At 35.7% G+C, this 27,916-nt stretch overlaps 1 protein-coding gene across 4 annotated transcripts in view; it reads right to left on the bottom strand.

Moving 5' to 3' along the window:
* RYR2 (ryanodine receptor 2) overlaps positions 1–27,916 on the bottom strand; it is a 337,274-nt gene that overhangs the window by 237,639 nt on the left and 71,719 nt on the right. For all 4 annotated transcript variants that reach the window (XM_042888514.1, XM_042888524.1, XM_042888521.1 and 1 more), the window contains one exon: positions 7,490–7,609. In XM_042888514.1, the coding sequence (XP_042744448.1) occupies positions 7,490–7,609 (120 nt within the window). The remainder of the gene's footprint in view (positions 1–7,489; positions 7,610–27,916) is intronic.

Genomic DNA, 27,916 nt, shown 5'->3' with positions numbered 1-27,916 from the left:
ACATAGTATGACGGCTGCAATAGGAATCTATAGCAACCAGTTTGCAATAACAGACTTTTCTCAGAACAAGTCAGATTCACAGACAAGATTAATGATTAATTAAGTAAATAAGTACTTAGCTTTATAATTGCTCTGATAGACTATAAATACATCATTAAATTATCAAAAGTTTTAAAACATCGTGCTGTGTATTGAACAACCAAGCACTGATGTATGCTTTTAATGAATACCAAAGCAACCTGTAACCAGCTGGAAATTTTCAGCAGTGTAATGATATTAATCATTAATTTCAAGTAGAAGATAATTCATACTGAAAAGGATGACCAAATGGAAAAAAATCGACAGATATAAATAAGCATATTGATAATCATCTGCATTCTTTGTCATCTTATTCTCTTCTTCTATCTTCTTTATTGAGGAAACAGCTTGATAAAAAATGTTACTTAACATAAATGAGGATCTGAACCTAGCACTTCAAAAGAAGATTCAGAACTGCTAGAAGAAAAAATAATAACTATTAACTGTTTCTATTGACACTCCATCATTGTCTGTAGCAGCACCTTACAGTCTGCAAAACTAAAAAAGTAAAATAATCCTCACATTAAATTATTAAAGCTTCCATGTTAATGAAGTAATTACTAGATTAAAATTAGAGAATTAAAGAATTAGAGAATTAAATTTAGAGAATTTTGGAATTCTTTATTCTTCCTGTGTACACTCATTTTCTGTACTAATATTTGCAGAGTAAATTGTATTTTACTCCGTGGAAGGCAGATTTGCAAACTAGATAATCATATCCTTTATTAAAAAGGTGTTACGAGCAAAGCTTTTGAAATGCTATTTTAAAATATTTGTAACTGTAGTCCAACCCACATATGAATCATGGATACTGGATGCATTCAATTATGCACCTTTTCAGTGAATTATTATTTACAAGCATAACGTAGTATGATGACCATGAAACTAAAAGGCTGTTTTAAAATGCAGTCTCCCTATCATCACGCTAAGCGCCACATAGTGCTAACCAATCCACAATAACATATGACTTGCTCATATAATATGGTCCATATGATCCTGCAGATGTAAACAGAATTTCTGCTGCATAAAGATTAGTACAGGACTGAAGAGTATTATATATTATCAGCAAACATAATTCCATCCCTAGAAATAAGCAGCTTTACTTTCAGTTTTATTCTTTTACCTAGTTATTTGAAAATTTCCAAGTTGTTTTTCTAAGCTCACAGTTACTCTTATTTCTCCTCTGTGACCTCAATAGTCATCATCACCCTTCAATAAAAGCATTAGTATTTCATGAGATGGATGAGAAGCAAATCATTTTGCAATGACATATTTATTCAATTCAGCCTTACAGATGCAGTTTAATTTAATGAGGCTTCATATAACTTAAAAAAAAAAAAAAAAAAAAAAAAAAAAATCAAGTAAGTTCATGGCAGGAATTATTTACCTGCACCATGCTGCATCTCTTTAAGTGTCCCATCAAATGCAGTCTACATCTTTTCTCTCAAATTAACGAATCTGTAATGGCAACTTTAAAAGGTTGTCCTCAACTGAGGTACAATATGTAATCAACAAGTAACATTGTTCCCAAAGATGCTCACATGCTTTTCCATTGCAGTTTTTTTGTTTGTTTGTTTGTTTTTGTTTTTTTTTTTTTTTTTACAAACTTTCAGTTTTCCTTTAACACCAGTATCTGAAATAGAATTCATGTTTCTCTAAATTACTCTAGTTAAAGGCAAACAAACTAAAAATAGCTGCAGTGACATGTGGTACTGTAACCAGTAAGCAAGCAAGAAGTTCAACTGAATTTTCAGTGAATTTAACAGGCACTTCTTGCACAGGAAGAACACACTGCATAAGTAGTCGCAAATAAAGCCTTCTGTATTTATGTTCTTAGGAAGAATTTTCAAATAATTAATTGGTTTATAAATAATTACAAGGATTAAAAATTAACATTTTATAGAGCCTATGCTCTATATTTTTCTTTTTAACTATTTTGATCATCGTGTGAGAATTATCACAGAGCTTTGGCACTTTTCCTCATGTACACAGAAACAACTTGTCCCTGCTGTGTTTTTTACTGATCAGTACACACCTTGATGATTGAATGTCTCCTGAACTATCCTAAGCAATTCATGCTGTGTAACCTAGTGCCATTTGAATGATGGCTGCTAGTGATTTTCATTCACATTTCCCTTGATAATTGTTTTATCACAAGGTACAAATATTGAACTGCGCAACTAGAAGTGATCAATACAAAGAAGTACCAAGAAAATTTCAAACTCCTAACTCGCTGCTACCATTAAAAGACATTTAGATGTGGGACAGAAGTAAAGTCTACAAGATTGTTAAAAGAAAAATTTATCAGGCTCTTGAAATCAGGCCAGTGACATTCAAATTGTATATTTATTTTAATGGTGCTTAAAAAGCCAGTTCTATCAGAAAGGCAATGTTTTTATGGATGACATCTCTGTAAACATGCCAAGAAAAGAGTACAAATAAGCTCTTTGGAAGCTTCAAGTATTCTTTGTAATTGGCTGGGAGTTAAGAGAGGACTGAGTAAAATCTGAAAAGCACTGGTTAGGTATTACCAAGAACTCACTATATTTACAAGATTGTATTCCTCTGAGACACAAAAAGCTGTCCCATTTAATCAAGCAAAACATTTGTTTCAGTCCTTTCCAGCTCACCCAACTCCCCAACGAGCAAGCAAAGGCAGCAAAGAAGTAGACCCACACAACCCCACTTCATAAAATCCTTGTGCTGAAGCACAGGGAACCATAAAACTCCTTTTAACTCATATAGGGTATTTCAAAAAGCCAACCAAAAAAAAGACAGAGAGAAAGCACATCTTAAGCTCATTAATTATGAAAAATATTAGATAGAATGGGAACATGAAACTATATATTGCATGTGAATTCCCACACCATTAGGCCTGTCCACCAGGTATTGCATAAGTGTTGATTCCCAAAAGAAAAAACAAATTGGAGGTGTAAAAGTGGTTTGCTTTCAACTGTGGGTCCACCATTTATACACACAGACTTTTAAACAAACAGCAAACTTTCAGAAATTATCATAGAAAATTACATAAAACTCAGGAAAAGTAGCCCAAACTCTGACCTTCAGCATTTATACATACAGTTTAAACATGTAATTATTTTTTACCATCTAGCAATTTATTTTTTTTAAATAATAGAGTAAACGTAGAGTAAATTCTTTTGCTTAAGAAACTAAAATTACGCCTGTATTTGTTTATCCCAACTTCTGCCATTATTAAGAGAGCTATGAAAAACAACTGGTATTTTATTAGCATAGTATTTGAATTTCAAGCGTAAAGGCACAACACATACAACTTCAACCTCTCATTCTTTTCAACTTGCTCAGTTTCCCCCTTTCAATCCAAAGTATTGAAACTAGCACCCTGAATTGAATGGTGCAATTACTCTCTTGATAGCAAGTTACGGCATTCACTGTTGTAAAAGGACAAATATTTGTCCTTAGTTTTCATAGGAAAAGTCACATGTCAAAAAGACAAGGATCTTGCAAGTCAGCACCCAAAAAACAGATGGCTTGCTACTCTTTTGTTGCACTCATTTTCCCAACAGATTAAAAATGCTGAGTACAAAGTAACAGTAACATAATTTCAAGCATTGAATATAGCTGCATAGCCAACTTGACACTTCACACATTTGTCTAAAGGGCTAGAAATAAGCATTTGTACTTTCATGTGTTCTTAGCTTAAACAATAAAGAATTGGGAAGCTGTCAGTTATCTCAGGTTTTCAGATTCTCGACCAAATATCAGCCTGATTAAAATCTGCTTTGCAACTGTTCCACTTACACAACCAAAATACATGCTTCTAAAGTCCATCAGAGAAAATATTTGAAAAGTAGTGGAATGTGTCATAATGTCATCTAGCCGAGGCAATGCAGCAAGCTTTGAGGTGCTGTGGTCATGCTCATATTGGACAATTATTGGCTGTGTCTCTCCTCAAACAAGAATCATTCAGCAAATGAGAACTTCCATCAAAAGAAGTCTAAATATTCTCTTTGTATCACTTTATTAACCTTTCAAGGGCTTACGGTTTTTTGTAAAATTAGAATGATATTTGGTGGACAAATAATCTGCTTCCAGCCTTCAGCACTTACCCTATAAATATTTATTAAGAAATTATCAAGATTATTAAGAGTTGGAAGACTTTAACAGTACTTGGAAACAAATAAAGCCATCACACAGTTGAACTTCTTTTTCAAAGGAAAAGTACTGAAAAGACTAGGATTCTGAAAATACATCTTAGCAAACTGATAAATCTTCAACAGCTTACAGAACACTCGCTAAGTCAATAACAGGATTGCACACCACATATCTGACCTTCTTACATCACATTTCTATTTTCATAGCAGTATCTCCACTGAGATTGCCCAGCTTAATATCTGCTTTTTATATGTTGATCCTCAAAAAAATGAGAGGCTTGAAAATTTAGCAGAAATACATAATCGGAAAAGGAAACTGATTTAATGGAATCTTCAGATCTTATTCACTTTATGTCACAGCTTGAATTCCATACATCTTTACATTAAATTAAAACACCCACCACGCACACCCTCACGTTTCTGTAAATATTTCAATACTATTGTGGTTTTTTTTTTTTAATAAGTGACAATTAAATACTAAAGCAAGTTGCAAATTAGACTGCTGAAGTTACAACTCATGACTTGTTTCTTAAATTACAAAAACCATACAGCTTTGATTTACTTTTTTTGTTGGATAGCTTATGTTCCAAACAGCCTGAAAAATATATCAAGAAAATTAAAAGCAAAAAGAGCATTTAAAATTTGTCTTGTATTGATTAGCTGGTAACAGATACAATGTATGCATCCATTATCATTCATACTATGTTTTCATACAGAGGCATCACTTGGAGCATTATGATCATTTAATTCTTAACAATAAAATTAGTAGGATTGTGTCTTTCAGGTTCCAGAGCTGCTTTTTTAGATTACATGTCATGTAGTAAGAAAACATATTTACATACTGAGTATTTTTTGGTTCTTTTTTTCTCTGTATTTTTTATTTATTTATTTTTTAAATAGCAGTCTTTGGTATTTCTGAAATATACTTAGACCAAAAAATAATCCCAAATACCATATGACTTGAGAAGTATTGGGTAAGCATCTCTGGATTTTAAATCACTAACATCAAATCACTAATATCTCTGTCAAACAATTCAAAAGCACCCAGAGAACTGATCTATAGGAATATAATATTTAAAATATTAAATAAGTGTCTGTGACTGAAAAAGAAAATTCACGTTTGTAAAAATATATTGGAAGAACATTTATTTTTATTAGTAAATAGGACCTCATTACACTAAAATTCATTATCTTTGACAACATGGGATTCAATAATGAATATTTCTGTAAGATCAGAATAACCTACTCCTGGATGTACTCAGGTTGCTCTGAAAGTAATGCCCTCTATTTATTTCTGTGGAAACTACATGTTGCACTCATAAAAATCTGCACCAGTGGAGGTGACTCACTGCCACTGTCATCACTGCTGAAACACACCACTCACCACCTCACTGGGCTCACATCTACTCTTGTCTCCAGAAACACTCAGCAAGTGTTGACCAATGTCAATGGGTGTCATTTTTTCCACATGGAAGAATTCAGTTCCACACCTTTGCTTCATATGCATTTCTATGTCAGATGCCAATTTGTACTCATATTTGGAATTTGACTGTATAAGGAATTCTCAAAAACATAAGCTCAGGACAATAGCCAATGTCTATTACACATATTTGACCTTAGATTTGTACTCGGCCTTTGATATCTAGCTATGATTCATATGCAACACTACTGCCTGCATTACAGAGGGCCACAACCCATTATAAATAGAAATTGTTCTTAAGGACGTGAGAGAAATGTTTTAACTGGTGCAAAAACTCCGCTGGATCCTCTAATTACCATATGTCTCCTGTAATATTTTCTATGCTCTCTCTTAAATAATGCAACAGTAACATTGCACGGCCAAAGACATTAGGGAGGAAAACATTTTTATTTACTCCTATTTACCAAATCCTTAAAGCAAAAGTTGACTGCAGGTTTATGGCTTCCTCAGTACTTGCTTCTCCTAACACTTTAAATGATCTCATCCTAGGAACAATCAGCATTTAAAAATTAAAGCAAGAATGAGCTGCTTGGGTTTTCTTTTGCTTGCTTCTTTTCCCCAGGCTCCTGAAGAATGAGTAGAATACTGCTTCACCAAATGTCAAGAAAAGACTACGTGAACAAGTAAGCACAGGAAACTGATATGAAATTTACACTGTATTTCTTAAAGACAAGAATGTTTGTGAGTTTTATGTAGTGTGAGAGAGACTGTAGATTTAACATCCAAATTTACCAAGTGATGATAAATTCAATAAATAGATTTTTCTGGCCTTACATGCAACTAGCACTGCAACATCTTCCATCCCAGCACATTTTTATTGTTTAAAAGATTCACTTGAAACAGGGCAGCATGAATGATTTCATCAAGATCTCTGCTATTACAATGAATCATTAATATCCTAGTGAAAAATTTATTGTGATGAATAATGCATTCAAAATGATGAGACAGAAAATGAAGCATTACTCTGCAATGTACCAGGGAATCAAAGGGATGTTATAGAAGTTGTCAAGCTAAAAAAACATCACTTCTGGAAGGAAATCTTTCTAGATGTCATTTCAGATACTTTAACTTTATTTCTTTCTCTCGCCAAACATTTTTATTGTAGTTGAAGAAAAAGCAAGCAAGAAACATTCCTGCCTTTCTACAGTTATTAAGTCCAGGTATAACCATTATTTTTGGTCACAAAACTAGTTCTACCCTAAGGCAGCACTTCTTTGTATTCTTTGAAATTTGAGCATACGTAATTGTGAAATACAAAACTTTATTATGCTTTCTCCTCCCCTCCCCCCAGAATACTGTATCTATTGTGTATATGGCAGAGTTAGCAGGATTGGATAGCAAACTCTGCTAGGTTAGGGAGTTAGAAGAGCTTAAGGTAATAATCATGTCAGCGTAAATGGCATAGAATGCAAACTTACGCAAGTAGAATAATCACTCTCTCCTGTGGCCCAAAAATTAGAGTAACCAAACACGTCTTTGTACTGAAGTACATAGAAGTTGCACTGCAGTACCGTACTGAGTTCTGGCAACCAAAATAACAAGCACATAGCTAAAATGGACTTCTGACGCTAGTTAGTTTAAAAGGCAGACCAAAACAAAAAACACAGCACTAGGATACAAGCAAAGAGCTGTCGTGAAGAGTTGATTAAACTTCAAAGGGGAATAAAATATTCATTACACATTTGATAGATTTGTTTTTGTCCATTCTGGTATACAGATTTGTGTATAATACATCAAAGCTAGCATATTATAAGCATATTCTTGCTCCAAAAACAACATATAAAATAGTCAGCAGTACCTTAGAATTTGATGTGGATTCCAAAAAGCAAAGCCTGTTGCCAAATCCTTCTGCAGCAAGACACAGTTTCTGTTGCTCCTTGTGAACAGTTGCAGTGCACTGCAGAACCACTTCATCATCCTAGGAAAAAAAAAAAACAAAAACAGAACAGTGGTTATACTTCTGACTTGGGGAAGTATATAAAAAGTCATTGCTAAAAATTAGAAGCAGTTATCCATAAACACAAACCGAACTGAATCCCAGCATAATTTCAATTCTCTGATTAGAGAAAGTGAGCAAAACAATGAAAATAATTATAACTCCTTCTTTAAAAAAACATTGCTGGAGAAAATGCCAACATTGTACCTCCACAGACAGAGGCTGACAACAGAGCTTGACAACAGAGACTGATACATTTACTACATAACAGAATCGTAGGGGTTGGAAGGCACCTCCAGAGATCATCAAGTCCAACACCCCTGCCAAAGCAGGTTCCCTACACCAGGTCACACAAGTAGGTGCCCAGGTGGTTCTTGAATGTCTCGAGAGAAGGAGACTCCACCACCTCCCTGGGCAGCCTGTTCCAGCTGTCACTCTCACCTCAGAAGTTCTTGTGCACATTTGTGCGGAATTTTCTATGCTGCAGTTTCTGGCTGTTTCCCCTTGTCCCATCACCACACTGCTGAAAAGAGTCCAGCCTTGCCACTCTGCCTCCTACACCTTAGATACTTATAGACCTGGATCAGGTCCCCTCTCAGTCTTTTCTCAAGGCTAAACAGACCCAGTTCACTCAGCCTTTCTTCATAGGGAAAAAAGCTCCAGGCCCTTCACTATCTCTGTGGCCCTCCACTGGACTCTTTCCAAGAGATCCCTGTCTTTTTCTGTACTGGGGAACCCAGAACTGGACACAGTACTCATACACAGATCTCTATCAGTGTATGTACCACCCATTCTCTCCCCCTGCACATTGTTTTTAAAGAAAGTCTGAAAGGATTTCTACATAGCCTACCTGCAAAAATCCTTATATACTGACAGCTACAAAAATATAATTCAGTTTTGAATTAAGACTTAATTTTAGATAAACTTATTTTTAGATAACCATCTAATGCACTATAACCTTGCTTGCTCAAGTTGACTGCAAACCAACTGCACAGTATCACCAAGCATACATACATTATGTAGATGACAATTGCTGGAAGATTAAGAAAAGGAATAGAGCAACTGCTAAATTCCCTGATGCACAAATTTTCCCTATTTCCATAACATTTTTTTCTTCTTTTGCTGTAAAGTACACATAATTAGTCAACATAATACATGTTAATAAACAATGGCATTCGCCTATCATCCTGAATGGAATGATGTTAACAGATATTCAATCTAAACAAAATCTAATTAAAAATAGTATATATATATATATATATATATATATATATATACATATATATATATATACACTGCTATAACTGACAAAATGGCACACACTTTCAGGTTCATATTCAGAACAATCAAAACAGCCAAACTGTATGGAATACACTATATTTAAAAGAAAAAATGCCAAAGGAGTTTGGAAAAAAGGGCAATAGCACAGACCTAAAAGCCCTTCAGATGTTTGCACAGACTAATAGATAGTTCTATTATTCTTCTGCTGAATACTCATCACTTCAGTTTCAGATGTATTCACAATACTCATCACAACAGTTTCCTCCGTGGAAACTGGAAGATCTGTTATTATTTCCACAGCAATTTGCTATAACCACAGCAGCCTTCATTTCTAAGCTCAGATGCAGCCTTGAGTTGTTTTTGTTTTGCTGTTTTCAGATACAGGAAAAAAATGTTACCAAGAGATTAAGAGAAATTAAGTGCCAGTAACCACAAGTTCTGTGCAGAAAGTGGTACTGTCATTTATTCTCAGATGTGGAAGATATTAACCATAACAGTCACATAGTCTGGTGCCTGTTGTTTCTGCACTTACTTCAAATAAGAAGAAAACGCACCCTGAAAAGCTACCCACTTAGTGTAGGTACTTTATTAGATGGCTCTTCCCACTACTCTCATTTATTCTCCTGGTCAGGATTTGAACTCCTTCAAACCACACTTTGCAATTTGGAAGTACAGTCTTCCAGAAGTACAATATCTGTTCCATAAGCAGGAAGTAAGGAGCAAGGATGATGCTGCCTGCCCATAGTAACAGAGTTTACCAAAGGGATAACAGAATCATTACTTAGATTTCTAAACTGATAACCTGAGTCAGAAAGCTATTCTCCCACCCTAGCACTATCTTGGCTAAATCCATTAATCCCAATAAACCTCTTCGTGTCAGCCAGTACATCAGCTCATAATTTTAAGGATACCATATCTTCCAGTAGAAAGACATTCTGCTTGCATTATGTCAGTTATCTGCACTGACTCAACAAGCATAAGCTTTTGATAATCGCACAACTACTTTTATCATTTTGAGTCTTGGAGATGCATTTTGAACAAATAGGTAGATTCTGTGTATGTTACAAAGCCCTGGTAGTTTTCAAACATCCAATTTTGAAAAGCAAGGAGGGTTGTTGAAGAAAGAACAGCTTCTAGAAGCCTAGCAGATTCTTATTACATCTATTCACTATGGGCTATGTAAATATTTTCATGAAATTTATATATCCACAGAAACAAACAAAAAAAGACCTAGAGAAGATAATATAAATAAATATATTATAAATAAATATATAAATTCCCCACATTATAGTAGTGTCTACTGCTAAAAATGTGCCCTAAAAATCAAAGCAGCAGCAGGAGCCATAAGCTGGTGAAGTGCATGCTCAGAACTGCATTCCAGTAGATCAGACTACTGACTGAAGGGTATGACGCTGCTGCCAGTGCATGATTAAGACAGCAAGTTCTCAAACCTCCTTAATAACATCGACTTTTATCTGTGGTTATTCAACGTTCCTGTAAAATCCATTCAAATCTTCCAAGATTACATTAAACACATACTACCCAGTCAAGAAAAAGGTTAGCTTCTTTAAAAACAAAGCATGCCCTCATCTTTACAATAGGGATGTTTTGACTAGGTGTATTTTTACAGGATTGGCAATTTCAAGTTATGGCTGAACACAGAATATATTTCCTTGTAATATGCAGTGTGTCTCTTTGCCCTATTAAAGCTTGAAAATGTTCACCTCCCCTATGGTCCATTCTGACTAATGCTCAAGCTTCTCAAGATACCAGTTCTATTAAAGGACCAAAACTGACTGCCACAGGTAGACATTATCTACAATGTTACCTGTGCTAGCACTGCTTTGATACAGACAGGTAATTTTGATGATAAAATTTTTGCATTTTGATTATTTTTCTGAAATCTGCTTGGGTTTGTTGGTGGTTCCTCCCCCTCCCCCAACCCCTTTTATATGTTCTAATATCTTAAACATTCAATAATTATGCATATTTTTTAAACTACAGAATTCTGTGCTTCAGTCTAAAGTGCTTCATGACTTTGACAGTTGCATTTTGCTTCCAATTCAGGACAAAAACAAGTTGTTTTTTTTTTGTTTGTTTGTTTGTTTTTTTTTTGTTTTTTTTTTTTTTTGCTATTTTAGTTGATTTTATTTTTTTTTTTTTAAATATAATTATATACTTTACTCCTTCACAGAGGATGCAGTAAAATGTGAATTTCTACTAATTTAAATAATTTGTTGTACTTTTCCTTATCTGACCCTTGAAACAATTACCTTTGTCAACTACACTGTTTTTGTTCTACTTCTCTATGAGATTATACGAATTTTGAAATAGCATAAAGGACACTGGATGTCACATTTGCAAAATAAAGTATTCAAAGGTTGAAACTATTAAGTTCTGCTTGTATGTTCCAACTTGCTTCTAGTGCTGTTTTATATAGCAAATATTGCAATTAGTGGAATATTTCCATCAATTTACACATGCTACAAATCAAGATCTCAGGACAGGCTCTAATAGCTCAATCTTTAATAGCTTCCTCAAACTCTACATATGCAGCGTTATGCTTCACCACATCCCATTTAACGCTCAGCTGTGCAGCTGAACTTTGCAATGAGCTTCAGTGCCAAAAACACTTTAAAAGTAGGTTACAATTAGAAATAAAACCTGTACAAACTGCTTTCCACCAACAATAAGCGTACAATGCTCCTCGACTTAAAAACTTTATTTCAGCTTCCCTTTGTTGTGTTGGAATAAGTATTAAATTATAAAACAGAATAAAAGATTCTAAGTTCCATAAACCATCAAGTACAAGACTTCCACATTTACTGGCAAGCATGTGCTTGCCAGTAACAGGATCTACAAGTCAGTCCCTTGAAATGACCCTTGTGATATGACCTCAACATATGACAACAGCAACATCATCTTTGCTTTAATGTTAAGCATCAGAATAGTATGTACTGGAGACAACTTTCAGCACATATGGGAGCTTTAATACTTATTGCCCAAGAGTTTCATTCTGCATGATTTTGAAGGCAAAATGTAGCAAAGCAGAAGTAACACATTAAGATGGAGCTTTTCTTTCTCAAAATCCCTGCTGACAGGGAACAGAAGCCTAGATGCACAGAGTTCATTAACTACTACATTCATAATGTGTAAGAATCACTATCAACACAGATTAACTATCTTGTGAACAATCCCATGAGAGGTACCAACAAAACAAATGCTCAAGGCTTAATACTACTAAATTTTTCCATTCCATTCTTGACTGACCAACTAATGTCAAAATATTATTAAGCTCTTCTTTGAAATACCATCCTATTAAGGATGGTGGCTCTGGCAGCTGAATGCAAGTGAAGCCTATGACAGAGATAAGAAAAGGGCCCAAACTTTTAATTACCACATCATACCTTAAACCACAATACTACAACCTTCTGAGTTGCATCGCGGCCATCAGGAAGTTAAAACACTGTTCAGAAAGTACTCATCCTTTACATAAGAACGCAAGATAAAAAGAAATGCTAAGACAACATTGCGTTAGAGAAGGATCTGGTGGTTATGGTGAATCAAAAATTGATCAGTAGTCAACACCATTAGGCAGCTATATGAAAAGCAAATGGTTGTCAGTAACACACAATGTAAAGAACAGGTAACAATTTTTCATTTTATCAAAACAATTAGTATAGAATAGCTGGTAAGAAGTTTTCTGAGGACAGCAAAGAATTTTCACTACCAATTTAGAAACATCATTATAAGATTTTTAAAAGCATACTGAAGGATTTATGCATAGCCTAACTTGTTGTAGGATGAGAAGGAAGAGAGTAGATTCTTCCAATCAGATAATTGTAATTAGTCCAGATACATTTTATGGTACATGTTTTAGTTTTATCCTGTAGGAGGAGTAATTTCATAAGAATTCAATGTTATTCTAAAGGAAATAACCTTCCAGACAGAAAATCCCATGCCAAATAGATGGAGTTCTAGAGGACCAGAAGCTAATAGCTCTTGCTGCGGTACCAGGAAGCAGGCTGCTAGTACAATAACCAATTTATTTACTCCTCCTTTCCCAGAGCTCTATAACTTACTCATCAAAATAATTTTGCCAGATTCCAGCAATATCATGCTGATCTGCAGTAATAAAGACATGTGGCAATTTAAAAATACATACGTAAAAACCGTGAGTCATGTAGATTCACATCCAGCATTTGTCAGAAAGTTTTCACTAGAGAACAGTGATACAAAGGACCTGTCAAAAAGAAATCCCTATCTACAACGCAAAAATAAAAACCTGTGTAAATAGAGTGAGGAGCTGTGGCAGAGCAGAGTTTACCTAGGGCTTGCACATCAACACTGAGCAAACTGTCACAGGCACAGGACCCATCCCAGTCAATGGTTTCCACAGCCACCAAACAGAAATGAAATAATCACAAGGCAAAAGACCAAATCTGAATGAGTTACTTCAGTACAATTGAGTAATATGAGCACCTGTGTTCTCTTAACTACTGCACTGTGAAACAAATGACTGCATTTGACCTGAGCACTGCAGTGATAATGCCGGATGGCTAGAACACTCAACTGCATGAGCTAAAAACATCCTCAAATAGAGCACCCTCTAGTGGTATCAAACGTGCACAGAACTGAAACTGATTTACTATCAATACTCAGTTTCCTCTTCTGGCTCTGTACTCCACTGGATCAGCACATAATAGTGTCACAGTTTGTTTCAGTGTACACTGACCTTGCCTTTGCATGCGCTATTGTATTTGTTCTTGATTGAGTTCTACTACCAAGAATACATCTGCAGATGAACGTATTTCCAGTCAAGATGACTCATTTTATTATTGCTCACCAATTAGCTCTGCAGTCCTACAATCCTAAAAAATGTCAAGTTCAGCTTTTAGTGCCTAATAATAATCGTATCTAACTGTAGTTAACAGTGGCTAACTCTGTATCTGACACAGTTGACAGGGGTTGAAAACATCTACAAAGAAGTATGTTTACCAAATTAAACAGAACAGCTGGCAGGCTGCTTCCAGGTTTTTAAAAGCTCCAGCGTGCCAAATTCTCTCTGATGTAATTCCACATAATTTAGGAATTCAGTAAGAATGCTATTACAGTACACCCTCACTCACTAACTAGTTCCAAGCTTCCTGTTCTGCAGTCAAGGGCATGATTACAGCATGGGACATATCATTGCTATATTTGATTCTGCTGGTGTGAGTATCAGTAAAGACAGAGGTGACAGCACACTAGAAAAGGTGTCTACAAGATTCCGCAGGCAAACACAAGAACATTTTATTAATGATCTGAGCCAGGCACTTCACAAGCCTCCTCTGAACAAGTGGCAACAATCAAACAATCAAAACAACTTTTCCAAGGTTATGCAATACTTAGACTCAAACTGAACACATTCCCCTTTGTTGTGTTCTTCCTACCCCAATAATGGGTTCCACAGAGCAAGGAGTTGACAACACATCCTCTCTCCCCAGCTCATGCCATGAATGCCTCGCCTCCCCCCCGTATCATCCATTTCATGCAAGAATACATGAGATATATTCAGCAGCTCTCAAACTTTTATCTTGTGAGCAGATTCAGGAGGCTAAGTCAGTAACACCACCATCTGCTTGAGTTTGCACATTCAATCGTAGATCACTTTCTCATCCCTTAATCTTTTTGCAGCAGTATTTCTTGATTCATTCCACTTCAGTGCTCTCTACCACGCTGATATTTCACAGCTACCTGATGGATCACAGAGCTCTTCCTCTCTAATTCCCAACCAAAAAGACTTATCTGCCACTGTGTTATCTTTGTTTTTCTGGAGTGATGTTAAAGATTCATTCTAATCTCTCTCTGTTTCCAATTCTCTGTCAATGTATTTTTACCCAGCTTTTATCTTGAAGCTGCTCTAAGTTACAAGATTCACCCTCTCACTTCACACATTTCCCATGCAATGCTTTCATATCACCATGATAAGTCTACCACCTTTCTGAATTCTTGCTTCCTAGACTTTTTAATTCCATTTTGAAATATTCTCTCAGACTGCTGTTCTCAACTTCTCTTCTGAGCATCTTTGATGTGTAATTGATTTTTTCTGCATACCATAAAGAATTCCAAAAGGTTTATTAACAACAAGAATTTTCAACATAGCTTAAAATGCCACAAAAGCATCATCCAACTTGATATCTTCACATCACTGCTCTGGATTCAAAGTGTATTTTGCTGTGAAAATCCAAGCAATAACACTAAAAAGATAATTCCCAGATACTTTCACTACTATTTATAAAGGAGATTTTAAATCTCCCATTAAAGAGACTGGCCTTCTCCACATTGATGCAGGTCAGAGCTCCATATGGCAGCTATTCACCAGGTACACATTACCATTCTGCCTTCAGTATGAAACTTTATTTCTTGTTTTTCATTTACTGTCTAAACTATCTCTGAAAAAAATACACATTTGCCTCTGGCTTTCCAGACATCTCTTGGGAAATAATCCTCAGTTGAAGTCTGTTTTATCCTCACTTTTATAATCCACTACTTGCATGATGATCTCTTCCTTCTGTTCTACACAAAATTATACACTCTTTCAATCTTCTGCCACTCACTTGTTTAGTTTTTTCATTATTTTTTCAGTCATCTCCGATTTTCAAACTTTTATTTTCAAATCCACGTTCAGGAGAATTTTCAGCCTTTCAGAAGGAAGCTACAAGAGCAAAGATGTCCATGGAACAGACAAGAGTATGCAGGCCATGGTGTGTGCCCTGCTGTAGGACCTGAGGGATGGTTGATGGTCGTATCCACTCTCTGCCATACAGGCTTCAGCTCAGTAGATCATGACAGATAAAGAGAGCATTACTTCACAGAACTGGCTGTTGATACTGAACGGATGCAATAAAGCACTGAAGGCTAAGAAGCGTTCACCAAGAAAAAAGTTAGACACTTCAGAGAGGCTTTTTCAGCTGAAGAACTCTCCTCTGCCTCATGACTACTCTAGCAAATACTTTGCCACAACAAGCAGTGGGAAGAAAGGAACAGAGGGCCAATAGCTGTTGTCATTTCCCACGTACCCAGGGATGAATCAGGATAACAAGAGTCTTTTACTCACTTTTGCAACAGCGTCTCCAAAAAAGCTCACAGTATTCAAGAAACAGAAAACAAAGAAAAAGAAATCAGGGGTCTTTTCCCACTAAGTTGCATTACCAGATTACAGCATACTAACAACACAAGAAAGTCCAAATCTTAATCACATATACAAACAAATAATTATACCTATCACGTTCCCGTTTCTTCACATACTACGCAACAAAAAATAATTTCCATTTTAGGAGAGAGTATTCTACCCACCTTTGAACCTCTGTTAAGTAGACCAGAAAGTCTTGCTCCAACACTTTCAGATGTCTAACCATGTAAATCAGTCATCTATTTTATATCTTGTTTTGTATACAAACTTGTCTTACATCCAACTGCTTTGTGAGATTCTGCTACCTGCCATTCACAGCTTGTAAATCACACCACTGCGTCAACAGCCTGACATGTCTTAGGAAAAATGCAATGCTATGAACTAACAAATCTTCCTCTTGTTTGACACATCACAAGACATGCTGTGATCATGGGGCTTGCTTGGCAACAGTGTCCCCACAACAATTGTGTCATTTACCTCATATTATTTTTGAAAAGAACGCATCTAGAGGGTATAAAGTGGCAGAAGTGTTTTCCAAAAAAAATGCAGATGCAACCAGGAAGGTGCTTCAACCCAAAAATACTTTCTCAGGTGCCAAGTTGGCACCTGAGCAGTTTCTGAAACCAAAGGGTTATTCTCAGCAACTGTTAAAAGTTCTGGAACAGAAGTTTACATGGGACTGGATCTGCAGCAGCCTGAAACAGGCACATCTCTAAGCAAACCTCAGTACACAGAATGTCAAAACACTTAAGCAAGTCTTAACCTGACTAGATTATTTCCACCTAAAAATGATCAGATAGAACACCAGATTTTGTATGTTACACTGTTGCTGTCACAAAGGATCTGCCAACATTCAAGTTCCTGGTACAGATTTCAGGTCCAAACCATCAAGCAAACACAGATTTTAGTCAGCAGATTATACGTTTCTAAGTACTTTACTAAGTCCTGCAACTGACCACCACTTAAATCAGTACCTGATATAAAAAAATGCCCCCTCCCGAGGAAAAAAAAAAAAAAAAAAAAAAAAACCTACAAAAAATGGGTAGCAACTTGAACAGTTGTTGCTTTGTGCTCTTTTTCATAGAATGAAAAATAACACTATTTTGGTTGCTGTGAAGAGTCCTGCATAAAAAAGCATGGCACACTGCAGTAGAAGACTTGTTATTAAAAGCTGTGCTGATATTTACAGAACTATAAATAGATCCTGATGCATCTGCACTAAGCCTGTCTTTTGAAATAATAAAAATGTCTGGTTTACAAAGATTTTCTCTTTACCCCAGCTTGAAGGATACTCTTTCATTTCTAGCCATTTATCTCAAGTCCTTCAGAGCATTACTGCGGAGCTGAAAAGCTGTGAGGTTCAACTGGCACAATACATCTTGCAGTAACAACAACAACAACAACAACAAAAAAAAAAAAAAAAAAAAAATCAGTAAATCTTCTGATATCTAGTAAAGAGGCTTTCTGCCACCTGGTTCTCACACCAGCAGGTAATTCTTCACAGATTTTAATCAGATGTAGTGACAGAAGGCCACAGTGAACAAAGTCCCAAAAATATGTTACTAAGCAAGTGCAAAAATATACTTAACTCACATACGTCAGAGCATAATGTTCAGTCTAAATTTATTTCCCGTTTCTTCCTCAGAACAAACTCACCAGCTATCATAAATGAATGAATAATATTATAACAGCAGGAGTATCTTTCAACTGCTTTTACTCTAAATTTCATGAGCAAATTCTTAAAGGTTATGCAGAAGCACAAACTCAAACATTATAAACCACAAATTCATATTTGTATACTCATTTTTGGTATACAAAAATATTCACTATACACATTTTCTATTAATCTCTATATGTTCTATATGACACTGAATTAAGGTGGGATTCGCTTTATTTCCAACTAAGTAAAAGGTCAAAAAATAAATACAAAAAAAATCCAGCTATTTTTATTTATGAAGTGGAATTCATGGTCTTGCATTACATTTAAAACTACATTCAACAAACAATAACTGGAATGTATGTTCATCACAGATCAAAATAAAAATTCTCAAATACTGAATTCACGATCATACACTAATCTCATTTTTCCTCACTCTTTTTAAAAGAAATTATATATAATATATTATATTATATATATACATTATATAGTATATAGTAAATAAACTATATACAGCATAGAGTATATACAGTATTACATATATGATATAAAAAGTTATATGTATTTTATATTACATATATTAGAAATAAGAAACATATATAATAAATTGCCATTGCTTTCACTGTAATTTGAGAGTTCTGAGACAAATAGTATCATGTCAAGATATGAGCTGCAGCTTAAGATTTTCATAAATAAACTACAAGAAGGCCTCCAAGAAATCTGTTAAAATTGCTACACTAATGGAAAGATCAAAATTAAGACTTTTATTCCCCTATGAGGCTTTCATGGGCTGCCATTTATCAACTGCACTCTTACTAAAAATTGCACTATTACACTAACTGGAAATTGAAGAAATATGAGTAAAAGAAAACAACACTTCCAAAATAAAAGGGGATTCAGAATAGTAGTTTCATCTGGCCAAAGGAAATCAAGGTTTGAATTTTTTATGCCATATTATTTTGGTAATTTCCCACATGCGTTCATGACAAAAAAGCTGTATTTACAAAAAAAAAAAAAAGAAAAAAAAAGAAAACTTTGATACATCTGAATTATCAGAGTATATTCTGTGTAAAAATTAAGCACGTTAATATCACTTTCCATTGCCATTTTCCATTCTTTCATTCCTGATGACTAACACGTACTATTAGATTAACACAAGTCCCATAAAAGCCTTCACATTTCCCTCAAACATGCTTGTACATATATAACTTTGCATAACTTGGATCATAATTATACTTCAACGTTTACCTTACTCTAATTTTAGAGTTAATTTAAACAACATTTAAGCAGCAGTAAAGCTAGGCAGATAACAAGCCCTGTATTAAAGAGGCTAAGAAACACAAGCTCTTACTCGTATTTTTGACTGCACTAAATCCTTTTGACTGGCTGAGCTCCTGTATACTACTTGGATTATGATTCATCACACAGAACTTAAGGCATTTAAAATTCACCCAAGTAAATCTACTTAGCTACCATCATTAGTCATTAAGCTTTTATTTACATCTACTCTGCCTAAATTGCCTTTACAGCCAATGGTGGAAGACCGATTTTCCAGAAGGAGAGACACTGTCTCACAAAATTATTATTTCAGACAAACATGAGCACCCTCTGCAAGTACCTGCTCTCCTCCATGTGCTCTACAATAATCAGCATAGGCCAGGACGACCACTGGATAAATGTTCCAGTTCAAGTGAGATGAATTTCAGGCTCAGCATACTTGTAGCAGCTTCTCCAAACAGTAAAAACTGAAATTAATACTACAGAATTTCCCCATGTTTTCAGTGAAATAGCAGCAGCATGAAGACTAACACAAAATAAATGAGTTTATCAAATTTTTAAAAATTGATAGAAGCTTTGCATAATGCCCTCTGCCTAGCTAAATTACATAAAAGCTGAGGAAAGTACAGGTGCGTGAATTTCATTCCAAGTCACATGGAACACTTCATAATCACAACAAACTCTTACCTGGTCACTTCAGCTAGCAACCTGAAGACCTCAAGTCATTAGTCACAAGATAAGAGTTCTCCACAGTTTTTGTATTAACTTAAAATTGTGCACATGCAGCACCATCAGCCCCCAGATGAAGGGCAGGAGATGGTCAGTCACAGAAGCCTCAAATGACATGAGTTGTGAGAAGGACATCTCCCAGCTGCTCTGCTATGTACTCCAAAACAGTTAGAAGGAGCAGGAAGAACTGTAAAAAACAAGGGGAAGAAAGCTGATAATATCTTGGCAGCAGGACTTCCACACACCCTGCTGTCCTAGGAAGAGGTGTGGGATTGCTGCAAACTTCAGACATCCTAAAGCCTAACTGCAGCAATCCGCGTGTAAGATGATGCCCTCTTTGGGTTCTGTTTACGGTCAGAAAAAAAACGGCCTACTCAGTAACTTTCTTGACTACAAAAACAAGTTACATGACTACATCAGCCAGACTTCTAGATCTGATTAATTATATCCTAAGAAGCAGACTAATATGGCCCTATTGCAACAAGAAGGAAAAAATTAAAAATAGAAAGTCAAAAGTACCTCTATGCTTCTCATAAGCAGCGTTATCATAGAATTGCCTAAGCTGGAAAGGACCCATAATAATCCCCTAGTCCAAACCTGACTTCACACAGAAGCACCCAAAACTCAAACCCTTCATCTAAGAGTGTTGTCCAAACACTTCTTGAGCTTCAACACTTTGGGACGTGACCACTGGGGCTGTTCTAGGTCCCAACCACCCTCTGGTGCAGAACCTTTCCCTAACCCCCACCTGACCCACTCCTGATGCAGCTCCATACTGTTCCCTTGAGTCCTGTCACTGTCATCAGAGAGCAGAGATGAGCACTGCTCCTCTGGTTCCCTTGAGAGGAGCTGTAGGCTGCCATGAGGCTTCCCCTCAGCTCCTCTTCTCCAGGCTAAACAAATCAGGGGACCTCAACCACTTCTCAAACATCTTGACCGCTAAATCCTTCACCACCTAAACCTTCTGCATAGCCCTCCTTTGAATGATCTCTAGTAATTTTATATCCTGATATGGAGACACCCAACACTACACAGAGTGTTAAAGGTGAGACTGCGCCAGAGCAGAATGGGAGTGGGACAACTCCTTTCCTCACCCAGTAAAATTGATATCCTCATGCATCTCAGGATACAGTCAGCTCTTTTGGCACACTACTGACTCAGATTTAACCTGCTGTCAAACAAGAACCCCCAGATCTCCTCCGACAAGGCTGCTCTCCAGCCTCTCATGCCCCAGTCCATACACACAGCCAAAGCTGCGCCATTCAACATGCAGAATCTGGCATTTATTCTCACTAAACTTCATTTGGGTTGTGATTGCCCAGCTCAGTAATTTGTTGAGATCTCCCTGCAAAGCCTCTCTACCCTCAAGGAAGTCAACAGCTCCTTCCTGTGTAATCTGCAAATTTAATAAGCATGCATTTGAGTCACGCATCCTACTCATTTATAAAAACATTAAAAACAACTGGATCTAAAATGTACCCTTGTGGAACCCCTCTAGTGACCGTGGTTGTTTTCTTCATATACAGTTTGTATGGGCAAATGTAAGACAATAAAACTTAAATAACAGTTGCAAAGTACAGATCAGAAATCATAGATTCTTATACTAATGCTGAAATATATTCAACAAAAAAGAGCATACCAGAGCATATTGTTAGAAATACAGCATACAGATAATAGAACTGGATTTATGCATACATATATTTGTGCATGCATTTATTAGTAATAATTCAGCATTACTGTAATTAACAGCTTCTGGTTTTATTTAGTCTCCAACCCTCTAGAGTTCATCTCAAAGAACAATTAGACCTGAAAAGTTTAACGTGTGCTGTCATAAATTTTAAGAATATGTATGGCTACACAGAGAATTTAAATGATCTGCTGAACAAGGTTTATTATTTCAATACTGTAAATGCAAAACAAAATGAAATATATATATATTTTTGTGAAGAAAGATACAGGTGGATAAAGTCAATTCAGTATAAATACTCACACTTAGAACAAAACAAAAAAATAACTTTCCCTTGATTTAGAAGCTTGAAATTACTTAAAATGTAAATATTGAAGTAAAAGATCTCACCTAGGAAGAGACGCTTAGACTATTTAATTTCAGAAACAATTTGCAAATCTAGAAAAGTTTCTGAGTTTCATAGTTCTCACACAACCCAACACTTCCCAGATGATTGAGACCTGAAAGCCTAGAGTCTTTTACATGCATTAGAAACTGGGAAATTAAAAGATATACAGATGCAGTGATAAGAATACAGAGGCAGAATCACTAACTGACAAAAAAAAAAAAAAAAAAAAAAAAAGAGCACATATATGTGTTAAGAGCACATATATTCCAGTCCTCATTTTTGGCATTCTCAAGAAACATATTAATAATATACCATTCTAAGACTGATTATATTTACTTCAATGACATGCTGAGAGCATTCTGAAAGGTGCTTCTTTTGGCAGAAACATATAGCACTGTAACATATTGCCACTGGTTGGCAGAACCTAACAAAATCAGATTTAAATCATTACTGAAGTGGCAATATGAAAATTAAGTTAGTCAAGGTGTGTCTTAATGAGATCAATTTTACTCAAAAAGATAGTAAAAAACATGTTTATTTTGCAGCCTGGAAAATCTCTTCTGGTAAATGCATCTGTTCCATTTACACAGATGGACTTACACATCTGTTCAGTTCTGTTTATCAGCTTGAAAAATGGGAGTAAAATCAACAACAGAAACAAACTCTCAAGAGATTCTGGGGTGTCTCTCAATTCATGGCCTATACACAGACTTTGCCTTTCAGAGGTAGACTTTTTTTTTTTTTTTTTTTTTTTTGGTCAAGTAAAATATAATCAACCATGCCTGAAACAAATGTATATACTGAAGGCACTGCAGGTGTATCACACATGTAGCAGAAACTGGTAGGCATTTGGGGCATGCAGAACTGTTATTTGTGGGTAAAAGCTAGTTTCACTGACATGAAACATGATATACAAATGCTACAGCTCATTAAATTTTAAGCACTAGCAGCATTCCTATACTCACTCCAGGTTTACCTATCCCTGCTACCATTGCCTGTGCATTTTCTTCTTGCTCTTCAGTTTGACCTGGTTTAGCCATGCTGGTCTATTGTGTTCCTTTTGTGACTTCCTACACCTGGGGATGGAGAGCTCTTGTGCTCTAGGGAAAGCTTCCTTAATGATCTGAGAGCTCTGCTCCACTCCCCTGTCCCTGAGGACAGATTCCCAGTGGTTTTACTTTACTATCTCCCTGAAGAGCTGAAATTTAACTTCCTAGAAGGAGAAAAAGAATTACCTGGGACCCCAAAGAGGGCTGAACAGGAAGTTACAAAAAAAATCACTTTTAAATTCAAAAGTTTATGTCATTTCATACTTTTGTATGTTCAGCTTTTGTGTTTTAACTTTTTGTTTGGTTGACTTCGTGTTTGTTGCCTGTCTGCTTTTTCATTTTTTTTTTTTGTTTGTTTGTTTGTTTTATGTTTGCTGTCTTGTTTTTGTATTTAAAAAAAAAAACTAAAAATGAAAAACCATCTACAATACAAAAATTTCTTGCATCAGAGCTCTATCAGTTACTCACATCCTTGCATCTACTGGAAACATTTTGTATTCAGAAGTAAATACGTTCCTATTTAAAATAAGCTCTGTTTAAAAAGAAAAGGTTATGCACAAATATAGCACAAACCACTTTATTTGTCATTTTTGCTGGCTGTTGGCTAAGAATCAGGACACTTGAATGAATTTTCTAAGGATGTCTAAGCAACCACCCTGGCAGAGGCAGAAAACAAGCTACTTCTCCAAGAACCATCGTGAGCAAGTAAGAAGCATTTCAGGAGGATTAAGATCCCTAAGAATTATGCAAATTTTAAATAGATATCTGGACATGAAAGTAAATATTTACAAAAATATTACAATAATAATGGTTTGTGCTTATGTAAAATTTCTCATTGGAATTGTTACCAAACATAAAAAAAAACACATTCAAAAATGGAGGAAGGCCTAGAACTCTAAATTGTTGAAAAACATTTGCATCAGCTTCTTGCACACAAATGAGCAGCATGCATTCAAAATTAAAAGATGCTTCCCAAACAGTTGTTAATTATCTTGGACCAATAAAATAGTATACACAATTAGTATTCAAACTGAGACAAATGCTGAAACTTCTCTAGGGGACAGACAAGGAAGCTACCTGAGCACTATGCTGCCCACTTCCCTGTTTCAGGAGCCCATCTTGCTCAAAATCCTTATTTCATTTCAACCCACTTCTCTCCTCTTTAAGGTAGCGAGCACACACAAGGACGCAGAGGGTAATGCAGACACTGCTCAGCAAAGCACCAATAGCTAAGCTTAGAAGACTCTTGTGGATTCCATACCAAATGCAAGGGAATGGCAGCTGGAAGACTGGCTGAGCTATATTTATTTATTGAGCAAGAAATGAACAGAGTGACGTTTTCAACTTTGTTACAATGTACTATAGAAGGTTTTCTCAGACAAAAGCAAGTAATCAGCCAAGTCTTCCAATGAGACAAACTGACCACAGAGTAGATACTGTTGAAGTTCGCTAGTATTTGCTACTATTCCTCTCTCGAAAGGGGGCCTGTGGAAAAAGGGATCTTGGCTTTGTTCTGTATGGTTTTTTTTATTTCTTTTGCTTTAAAGATAATTGGTCAAATGTTTTCTCTGCTTTAGTAAATTAGGACATTCAACATTTTTAACCATCTGACCAGGATTTACCTAGGATAAATTACAGATAATTCACCTATTGTTATGCTAAATTCCTTTATTTGTTTATAAATAATTTTGGTATTTGGATTTCTTTTTTTGTTATTCTGTGTTTTTTGAATTTGTTTCTTGGTGTTGTTTGTTTTTGTTTGTTTCTTTTTAATGCTACACAGAAATAGGACTCACTATTTACTCAGAAAATATACACCAGCCCTGCCTTACCTGCTCAGAATCCCACAGAAGAAGCTCTCACAGGTGTAATTACCACAAAAAGCCCTCTACAGCAAATAAAAGAAGATGTAAAACAACATATTTCTTGTTTGGATTGCAAGGAAAGAGTTCTCCCTCTATTCTTTTCAGTAGCCATGGTATTGAGCTTGTTTTGCTCATTTTTTATCTTAGTGTTCCCTACAAAAAAAATTTTTTTTAAGTTCTATGTAGCCTAATTAATTGAGGCTAATATTTCCTGGAGGTCATTAAGAGAAATGTATATTAAAATCTGGTCTATGATCCCCTATTCTCATAATGTATATGTACTAAAAAAGCCATTTTTAAATAACTTTCTGTCCCATAAATGTTTAAATTTTTAATGTAGAAATGGTTAATACAAAAAATATAATTTTGAATTTTGTTTTAAAGAAGAAATTTTATTTAAATTAAGAAATTTTGTTTTAAACTGTCTTCTCCACAGAGATCTTTAATGAGCTCTCATATTATTATAGCTATATTACTGACCTCTAGCTGAAAGAAGATAATTTTCTATCTGGTTCTCAAGAACTAGAGATGATTCATTTTTGCCTCACCACTGCAGCTGTCTTTTGGCATATTTTCCTATACAGGTACCCATTTTAGCAAATCTTTCTGATGTCAGAAAATAACTGATGATTGGATTTAGATGTTCCCATTTGTGCCAGCCATATTTTTACCTGCTACAGATAAAACACAGCTGTTTAGTGAAAATGTATATATTGAGTAGGATTGTTTAACTTGCAACTGCAAACAGCGTAAGAAAATTTCTTACTATTGCTGCTGTCCATTTTTTGTCCTGTAAATACACCAAATGAACACTGAGCTTTTTGGGGTTGTTGGCTGTGTGGGTTTCTTCTTTTTTTGTGGTGGTGTGCTGTTTTTGTTTTTGAAATAAGATATTTTCATGAGCTCTAATAACTATGACAATACTTTACAGGATAAATTACCATCAGACATAAGAAAAAAAGGCAAGCAGCTATAGTCCCACCATCCTCCTCCATACTTCTCATATGGTAGCACTGAATACACTGATTTGCCATCTAGGAATAGATTTAAACTCCAGATCTTTATCCCACACTACTCACTGAACCAAGATGGGGGAACAGTTTCCTTGCATGGATCAGCCTTCTAAAACACTTAATAGACTCACAATTGTCGAGTAATAACTGGAAAGGCTACCAGATTTTCCTTATTCACAGTTAAAACTGAGGGGAAAAAAAAAAAAAAAAAAAAAAAAAGCATGCAAGCCCATGCCAGCTCAGGCACAAACAAAAATATTCAGTGCCTCACTGTGCACCTTTCACAGATGGAGAACATAACCACTCCATCAGTTATTCAAACTTGAGTCTCTTTCCAGCACAGTGAGGACACAGGGCAAGGGCACAGCCACTGAGTGCAAGGGACTGCAGTGGGGGGGCTCCACTCAGAGCTGCAGGAAGGTGAACACAAGCCACTAATCATGTCCCTTCTCTCCTTATCAACAAGATTTTATCTTAATTAAGCCACTTGCTCAAATAGGTCATGCTGCCATTATCATTATGTGTTATGATCGCATACATCAAATAACTACTTCCACTTGTATTTGAATCTCTGAGTATAAACATTTATGGCAGAAAATGAATGAAACTTAAAAATTAGGATAAAATCTTTTCTATTACCACTGAGGACCTTCTTACATTACTAAAGTAGCATAAGATTATTTGCTTTTATTCAAAGTCAAAAAGTGGAAATATAGACAAAAGCTACATCAGCAGTGAACTATGGTCTGAAATACAATACTTTATCATATCGTGGAAGTTAATAATTTAATAAGATAGGTGAAATCTGAAGCAGTACATACACAATTCTAAAAACTACTGGAATTAACAGGGCAAAAAAGGAAGATGTGCAGACTTTCAAGAAACCAAAATATTACTGTTTCATAAACATGCAGCTCTCAAAATTAGGTTCCTGAAAACCTGTTTCATCAGTAATAAAGATTATAACAACTTATAATTATATGTCAATATAATTATAAGAACTAGACCCTTAGTCTTCTGTTGAGCCTTTCCTTGACTTTGAGGTGGATTTTCCTGCACTGTAAGCTTGTACTTATATTGAGGTAATAATATAACTCAGCAGTAGTTAGATAGTTTGTGTCATTTCTGAAGTCCTTCTAAAAAGAAATCATCTAAGTATTAGAATTTAGTCCAGTAATTGTTAAGAGACCCAGACCAGGAATCCAACATTGGGGATGGCAATATGCTGTAACTATGCAGAGGTGTGACAAAGTTCAATTTAAAAAAAAAAAAAAAAAAAAAAGGAGAAAGATTTAACAGTACTAATGGACTATCTGTAACTAGCAGTAGTTCATCAGTAATGAACAGGAAGGCAATGATCTTCATGTCGCCATTTCAAATATATTTGTATGAATTACAAGCCACTTCTGTGAGCACAGAACTGTACTTTATATCAGCTCTGTCTACATGAAAAGCACTAACTGGCCTTTCCTTTCACATGCAGCATCACAGCAGACACTGCTGTATTAGGCAAAAGGATATCACCTCTGGGTTTGTGAGTCATACACCTCTGATGAAATCTTCTGGGCATGTACCACAATATGCTGGCACTGCTCATCTTCAAACATCTCCAATTAAAAAAATTCTGCCTCTTATTGTGCATATTTCAAAATCTCAAGTTCTATGAATACCATTTTATTTCTAAACTAATTTAGCAAATATTTTTCTCCATTTTGGGCTATAAACTGCTATAACACTGAAAAGCAAGTACAGATGAGACTGTTCCCTTTAACTGTTCAAATAGACGTGGACCATCTCAGATAACAGTCACAGGCAGGAAGACTCCTATTCTGCATGGAGGCTGGTGAGAGGGAAGTCTCACAGGGGCACTCAATGTTCTGATGCCTCTTCCTTCCTCTCTTAATAAATCCCTAGGTAATCCCAAAGACACTCTTCACCAGAAACACAAAGCCAAACCACACAATCACAGAACAGTTTGGGTTGGGAGAGACCATAAAGGGCATACAGTTCCAATCTGCTACTGCAAGCTAAATCAGGCTTCCTAGGGCCTGATTTGACCTTAAACACTTCAAGTTTTGGGGCATCCACAACTTCCCCAAGCAATCTTCATTATTTCAATAAGAGAAATATGCCTCCACCATAGCACATTTGAGATCTACCTGCTGACA

This window comes from Lagopus leucura, unplaced genomic scaffold (assembly GCF_019238085.1).
Source record: "Lagopus leucura isolate 7727_CA_CO unplaced genomic scaffold, USGS_WTPT01 Super-Scaffold_73, whole genome shotgun sequence".
Classification (NCBI taxonomy): Eukaryota; Metazoa; Chordata; class Aves; order Galliformes; family Phasianidae; genus Lagopus; species Lagopus leucura.
Note: the sequence above shows the minus strand (reverse complement) of the source record. Positions and strands in the feature narration are given on the sequence as shown.